Below are 7,812 nucleotides of genomic sequence, written 5' to 3' on the forward strand. Positions count from 1 at the left end.
ACCGCCATCTTGGTTTCTGGTGTTGGAGAGAGTCCATAGTTCCACGAGACCGTTCTCCATTCCCACTGCTCTTCTGGCTGTCGAAACCCAGCCAAGATAGTGCGGTAATGCTGCTCTGGAACGTTGGCAGAGTCATGAGCACCTTAACTGACGAACCATTTACCAGTTGCAATATCTTCACTGTCTTATCTCTCGAACCAGTGGCAAATTCAGGGCCAAACGGGACAAGAAGCTCGTGACTTACTTCGTCTTCACCTGTTGTGAAATGTAACTGAAAGACATTAGGATCCAACTAGACAAATTTTAGATGGAATGGAAAGAAAATGGAGAAAAGAAAGCTGTTGTCGTGAGACAACTTCAACTGTGTGACGGTTAGACTGTGAGAATGCAAGCTCCAAGAGCCTACTTGCCATAACCATATCCCCCCAGAACAGAAGCCAACTGTGCCTGTGAGGTTTGAAACTTGATAATGCCAATAAATAACAGAATGGTAGAGCTAACTGTCAAAACGGTATATAACTATTCAAGAAATAAGATCCCATGCCTCCACTATGAATATACTGAGAGATCTTCCATACCTCAAGTGAACAAGATCCTATGCAGTTATGAGATTTCTAAAAAGGGTAGTAGTGTCAACATCTTAATCTTGTCTGGAACTGGAGAAATAAGCACAATGGGACAACAAGCTAAGAGAAAATTAGAATTTACGAAAAAACTCAACACTTATATCATGAATATGAAACAAATAAATACCTTGCATGAAAATGACAATAAGCACAATGTTCCTCAATGGGTGGTTCTGTCAACACAGTTGGAACTGCTTCGGGAACAGTTTCCATGGTATCAACCACTTCATCACGAGTTAGACTTCTCATGCACAATATTAAAAGCAAGAGCATTTTAAGACTTTTGAAGTGGAGAAGCCAAAGTCTCACCATAAAGATATATCCTAAGGCAGAAATATTTGCACCAAGAATTTGCACATTTGATGGAAGATCGTCAGCAAAGCTAGACTAAAAGTGGTGTGATTCTATGTCTTCAGAAAGGAGAGAGGAGCTTCAAATACTCTAGCTACTTTCTCGTTTTCCTCTGATCATTATCACACAATTCATGAACTTGAGGTCGTGAATCTTAAAATTTGCAAATATGTGGAATTGAGATAGCTTTTGGCTTTTACTGGTAATATAAGTACTGAAATAGAAGAGATTATCAGTCTTAGAAAGTTAGAATGGAATTTAAGTTCAAGTTAATTTTATTTGGAAGCAGGCTCATCATCCACTTCTGCTGTTATCTGGTGTTGGAACGAATGCCATTGGATATGATCTTTCTCCTGGGGTTAGTTTACTCCTCTTTTGCTCATCGACGTGACATATCATTGTGGTTATAGGTATTGCCGACTGTTGGTAAGATATGGATGTATGCAGATTTTGGAAAATATGTCCTTGAAGGTTTAACGTTTGAATTATGACACAATGACATGTACGGTTTCAGTTGAATGGAGAAAGGTTGCATCAGTAACCTTCTTTCAAATTTTGTATATGAATGGAGCAATCTTCAAGGGGGGATGCTTATAAGATTGAAATATAGACAATTCTGATTCCTCATTGAAACTATAAGATCTTAATGTAATAATTTTTACATATAAGTAGGCAGGAATCAAGATTCATTACCGTCTCCTCTAGTTATTATCTAACATACTTTACCGTAGCCATTTATTGTTAAGAAGGGGATATGATATATGTATTTTGGAAATGAGAGAAGAAGAGTAAGACAAATGAAAACTAATGCCTATACTTAACATATGCAGTCTTCATTTGCCCGTTATATGTGTGACCAAGGATTTGAAGTTCGAGGGGCAGGAAGGGTCGGATTTTGAGGATGTTGAGAAGTCAGCTCATGCATTATCTGAACAAATGGAAGCTGCTGACAGTGCAGAGTAAGACTTCTCATGCAATATCTGAACAAATGGAAACTGCTGCAGAGAATACTAATGGTGCTCTCCCTGCCAGCCAGAAATCAACCTCAGTGCAGAGTTGCTCAGAAAAATCTGAAAATTCTGTGGTCAATGAAGAACTAAATGGGCTCGCAACAGCATGGGATGAATGTAGACTGGTGACGGAATTGACACAAACTTTTACACGCTTGTCACAAACACTTTCTGGCTTTCTTAGTGAGAGTCAATCAAAGATCATGTCAGCAAAATTCTTTGACCGAATATCAGATGATCTCTTGGAGGGTTCCTTTATATATGACCGTTTTAGTGAAGTAAGGAAAAACATTATGAGTTTACTGGAAAGGAGGCAATCCTCTGGTGTTGCTAGCCAGATTAGGGATCTAAGTCAAAAATTAGTTGATATCATTGATGAAGCTCAGCGTTCTGTTTCGCCTCAACTTTTTGATCTTTCAGAGCGTCTAACAAAAACTTTACAAGATCTCGAGAAGCAGTTGGACTTAATTGTCAAATATGACTGGGACTTTGATCATCACCTGGAAGAGGATGTTCCTGCTGCGCTGAGGTGCCATATTTTATATTGTTTATTTAGTTCCTATATCTTGCTTATTTTTAAAAAATGTTTCTATGTTCTCTCTTGTTACGTATTTCCGCAGATGGAATACATAAGGGCACAAAGCAAACGAAAGGATGGCCGGATACTTGCTATTGGCCATTCCATGGGCGGAATTTTACTATATGCCATGCTAGCACGATACAGTAAGTTAGATTGATGCATTGAATAAAGATGATGTATGGTGTATATTCCGATATTTAATAACAGACGCAAGCTCAATTCCTAGCAATATAATCCGGTTTGTCAATCAATTTCAATTGTAAAAGTATCATGGCTCTATCCATCTTCAGGTGTACATGATACATGCCCCTTTTAGCCTGTCGTTCAGTCGCTTTCATACTAATATAACTTCGGGTTTCATTTTATTCATGAATTACTTGGGTGATAATCCCCTCATTGGACTGGCTATAGTCATGGGTAGTTTTTGTGATGCTATATTTGTTAGTCTTTTAACTTTTTGTTGATTTTTGAAATGTTTGACAGTTTGACGTTTCATCACCTATATGTAATCTATAACAATATTATGACATTTTTGTTGTTGATGATGAGATGAACAAATTTATTAGTTACTGATTTTCAAAGGCTCAGAAGGAAGAGATCCCGGATTAGCTGCCGTTGTTACATTGGCCTCGTCACTTGACTACACATCTTCTAAATCATCTCTCAAACTGCTTATTCCTCTGTAAGTAGCATTTTTGTTGATTGGACGTGAGTCTCTACCCCATCCTCTATTTGTATATGTGACACTGTGCTGCAGGCTGATCCTGCTCAGGTTCTCAATGTGCCTGTTGTTCCTCTAGGAGCATTGCTATCTGCGGCTTATCCTCTTACTTCTAGTCCGCCTTATGCGTTATCATGGATGAATGACCTGATATCAGCCCGGGACATGATGCACCCTGAGCTGTTAAAGAAGCTCATTCTCACAACTTTTGTGAGTCACCGTAACTCTTTCGAAGTTCTTGTTTTCATTATAAGTAATTAAAATGGCCTTCTGAACTAGTCTTTGTGCCCATAGTTAGATGCTTCTAGTGTAGCTAGCTAGGCTCATATTGAATTAATATGTTAGATGCTTCTAGTTTAGCTAGACTTTTATTGAATATCTTGTTATTCCTTACACTACAAGAGAGCTTACTTGTAAAACAAAAAGCCCAAACGCATCACCTATGCCTTGGTAGTTGGTATCACAGCTAATTTTCTATTGAACATGTGGAAGCTCTCTGTGTAATCACTTCAATAAAAATTGTAATACCAAGCAGTAATTTCAACATTCTCAATAGAATTTCATCGCTGCTGGCATGTCCACAGAAGCTGTATATGGTTAGTTTCTTATCTTGTCAGACATAGCATACTTGCCATATGCATTAACTTATACCTGTCAATATAATGCAGAGACCGTAAAGACCATTCCTGAGCACATAGTCACCTATAAAGTATTTGGAGAACCTAATGGTCCACATTATGCTCATTATGATCTAGTGGGAGGACGACTGGTTTGTACACTAATCTGTCTTCTTCACTTAATCGTTAGGTGTCTTATCTCATAAGTCCATGACTCGGGTTTAATTGCTTAAACTTTTACCTAATACCTGCAGGCCGTTGAACAAATATACCCCTGTATAATCCAATTTCTAAGCCGTTACGACGTAGTGGCTTGTGGTATGCTGTTTCTTCCTAGAGGATTCTGAACGTTTGAGACCCGACATGAAACAAATTACCTGCAGCTTTTGTTGTGGTTTACTTTCTAGTGTGCAGCCATGCTTTCAACTCTGTCCTTCAAAATCACTACTTGATTTCTGTTTCCCCTTTTAGCCGGCCAGTGTAAACTAGAATGGCCTGTAAATGATGTAGTACTACATCTCTTATATTTATGATGGATGTTTTTATCTAATGAAATTTAACATGTGCCGTTGAGATTATTTGCTGCAAAATATTGAATTATGATATAGGGAGCAAAATCTGCTTAATTATGCATTACAATAGGCAATCTCTGCCAGAAGCACACAAGTAAAAAGTCATGGAAAAAAGGTGAGAAATCTTTCGGGCACACAAAGGTCGAAAAACAGCCTTTGCTCAATTAGACTTGTCACGCAGGGCAGCAGATTTGCAGACAGGGCATGCATTCTTGTGTAGAAGCCACTGCTTTATGCATTCAACATGATGATGATGACCACATTCAAGCATTCCTATTTCATCATCCACCTTGCATTTCTCCTGCACAATTCGAACATCAATACAGGAGGGAGAGAAGGATGAGAGAGAAAGCAAGAGTTAGTGCGTTCACCTGGCAAATGCTGCATTCCCAGTCTTTGTTGATATGTTTGAATTTCTTCAGACAGTTGGATATCTCTGCTTCCTGCAACCCAGTGCCTACGTACCCGATCTTGTCGCCTAAATTAAGCAGCTCCTCATACGACATATCATCCACGTCGAGCCTCCACTCCTGATACCGGTCACGTTGCCGGAGTATTCTTCCGGGCAGCAGAGCTTGTCGGGCCATCAGCATCTGCAGTGCTCATTACAGTGTCAATGGATAAACTATGTCAATCAGAATCATAATACTATACCTCAATGATTTCTTCAGCAGAACGGTGAGAAGTTCTTGACCCGATCCCGACTGATAAAACCCCCGGAAATTCAGCAGCTGCATCATCATCGTTTCTTCGTGCTTCTCGCAAATGCTAAAACAACAATCACACATACTTTTTAGCTTGATGATCACAATAACAAAATCACTATCCACCATACCTTTCTCTGTGGTGCATGGTTCCTAGCTCGAGGTGCAACGTCCGAAGCAATGCCGATTCCGGGAGGCGTACAACACACATCAGGAACATCAACGACAACATTATCCAGGTTCCGTCGATTATGCAAAGGTTTCCTCTTCTTCTGATTTCTTGCACCCTTAGCTTCCCACTCAGCCGCCGACCTTATGATCGCCGGTGCTGTCATCGGCGCCCCTTTACAACCCAGCCCTTTAAGCTTCACAAACATGAACCTCTTCTTCTTGGAAGGGGTTCTTGATTCAGCTCCATTGGCTACTTGCTGTTGCCTTTCTTGTTTTCTGCCTCTCTTGTGCTCTCTATTCACTTGAGGCATCATTCACATTAATTAGCCTCTTCAGTGTTTTCAATTCTGAGGCTCCACTAGAGTGTAAATGAGGAGAGATGAAATGTTTTATGAAAATTTTGAATTAAAAGTGGTTTTTGAAAGGAAGCAAACACTGTTGATTCTTGGAGGTGTTAGGGAGAAAAAGTGTTTTCTTTTAAATACAGTTGTCTATCTCCTGTAATGTTTTTGTTGTTATGTTCAATATTCAAGCTTTTGTAATGACATCCCAACACACTTTTGTCCTTCACTTTTTAAACATATTATCTGTTCTGTCCTTCTCTGTCCTACACATTGTCCCACACACATTATTTATTCTTTCAAGATTATATGATTTTCAGAGCATGAGGAAATTATTTTCAGAAAAAATGAAAAAGGGGGCCCCAAGAATAACAAGCTAGCTTACATGTTGTCAATTCTTGGTATTTGTGATGAGAATCAATTAGAGAAGAACATTGCACACCATGTGCTAGAGAATGTGTTAAGATGGCTGTTGTATTCAAACGATATAGGAAAAACTAATTATTGCATATTAAAATTTTAATGAATGACTTCTTACCTTTTTTTTATTTTTCATATTTGCGATTAATCTTTCCATGCGACATACTCATTCAGATATTCCATTTGTGGCTACCCCACATCTTCTTTCCTAAAAGTTGATCTAAGAAAACAGCTCCAAAACAATTTTAATTTGTTTTACACTTATATACATCTTTTTTTAGGGAGATTTCAGTGTACTAGCAGATAATAGAAAGGGTCTCTCTCATCGTTTTTGGGTGTATGTGGTTGAAGAGTGACAATGCAATGACATACAGATATTAATAAATTTGAATATAATTAAAATTGAAAAAATATTATGGGTGGTTGATGGGGTGATGATGGATTATTGGGCCGGACACTGTTATTGGGCTTTAACACAACAAAAGGTTGTGAATGGCCCACATATTGTTGCTACTAGGCCCATTAAGCGCCAAATTAAAACCATTTAACAAAAGGTTGTGGAAGGCCCACATAACGTCGCTACTAGGCCCATAAGAGCCATATTAAGACCATTTAATTATCATTTCATTATTGTTTATATTCAGATTTACTAGTACAGTATGGTTTGTTGATTTGTCTTCACCATACTACATCCCTTTAGTTAGTTATAACATTATTTACTTATAGCAAATATGGTAAAAAGTAAAAACATACACAAACTTTTAGTGTAGAGTCAATTTCCCGTAAAATTCAATTTCGTATAAATTGTACTCTATCTTACATGGCCAAACAAAAAGTCCATGTGGAACTAGTGGCAGAGCCAAAATTTTAACAGTGATGGGCTCAAACTATCAGTGAATTTTTTTGAGTGCTAACGGCATCTTTAAGGTTCGGTGCTTACGACACAGAAAAAACTCAGACATGAGCAATATAAAAAGCCATAGCTGAAAAAAATAAATGATAAAAAAATTAACTAGTGAATAGATTTGTTAAAGCATAACTCGATTTTACAAAAATATTATATGATATATTTACATATTTATCAGATCAATAGACTATTTTTTATAATAAAGAACATCACATTAAAATTGATTTTATTCGATACTTCAACTATAAAATCATTCTTTATGATTACAAATTAAAATGATTTTTATAAAATTACTAGTTTAAAAAAATTAATAAAAGTTAAGAATGTGAGAGTCCATAAAACATATATGAATATGAGAAAATCAACAAAACTTACAAATTAGAGAAAATAAAGCCACAAATGAACTACCAGCATAGCTTTTAAATCGATTTTACTAAAATATAAAGGTCTCAAATTCTGCACCTCATGAACAAAAGACTGGAACTCAGGCCACCTGAGCTAACGTTAGATACGTTTAATGCTGCATATATATAATATATATAGGAAAAATGAATGTGATCAAATAAAAACTCTAAATATTGTACAAACTCAAAACTATGATCTAGACCATTGAAAAATGTCAACAGATCACAAAAAAACATCAACAGGAAAATGTCAACAGGATTTCAACGGTAGTCAATGATTGATGTTGTGCTGATGTTGTGTTGATATTGTGTTGACATTAAAATCTTGAAATTTTACATTGTGTTGATATTGTATTGAAACGGTGTTGAAGCTGTGTTGAAGAGTTTT

The 7,812-nt window shown here is 37.2% G+C and overlaps 1 protein-coding gene, 1 long non-coding RNA gene and 1 pseudogene across 3 annotated transcripts; 2 read left to right on the forward strand and 1 right to left on the reverse strand.

Moving 5' to 3' along the window:
* Positions 1-789: 789 nt before the first annotated feature.
* Positions 790-3,965, forward strand: LOC125220277 (uncharacterized; annotated as a pseudogene).
* A 13-nt stretch (positions 3,966-3,978) lies between these two features.
* Positions 3,979-4,460, forward strand: LOC148934319 (uncharacterized). The gene is made up of 2 exons (XR_016130154.1): positions 3,979-4,057; positions 4,160-4,460. It is a non-coding gene; the product is annotated as an uncharacterized LOC148934319 (long non-coding RNA).
* A 20-nt stretch (positions 4,461-4,480) lies between these two features.
* On the reverse strand, positions 4,481-5,828 carry LOC125222462 (uncharacterized). Of its 2 annotated transcripts, none has more exons than XM_089057872.1 (4): positions 5,313-5,828; positions 5,132-5,245; positions 4,849-5,070; positions 4,481-4,766 (listed from the first exon to the last, which is right to left on the reverse strand). In XM_089057872.1, exons 1-4 carry the CDS (start codon positions 5,664-5,666, stop codon positions 4,638-4,640), a joined length of 819 nt encoding a protein of 272 aa, XP_088913998.1. In that variant the 5' UTR covers positions 5,667-5,828; the 3' UTR covers positions 4,481-4,637. The 2 variants fall into 2 exon arrangements, with proteins under 2 accessions (XP_088913998.1, XP_047981052.1); XM_048125095.2 differs by having other exon boundaries at positions 4,481-4,778; positions 5,313-5,823.
* Positions 5,829-7,812: the final 1,984 nt, after the last annotated feature.

Source organism: Salvia hispanica, chromosome 1 (assembly GCF_029641045.1).
Source record: "Salvia hispanica isolate PSC_SH4W2 chromosome 1, Shi_PSC_v1, whole genome shotgun sequence".
Classification (NCBI taxonomy): domain Eukaryota; kingdom Viridiplantae; phylum Streptophyta; class Magnoliopsida; order Lamiales; family Lamiaceae; genus Salvia; species Salvia hispanica.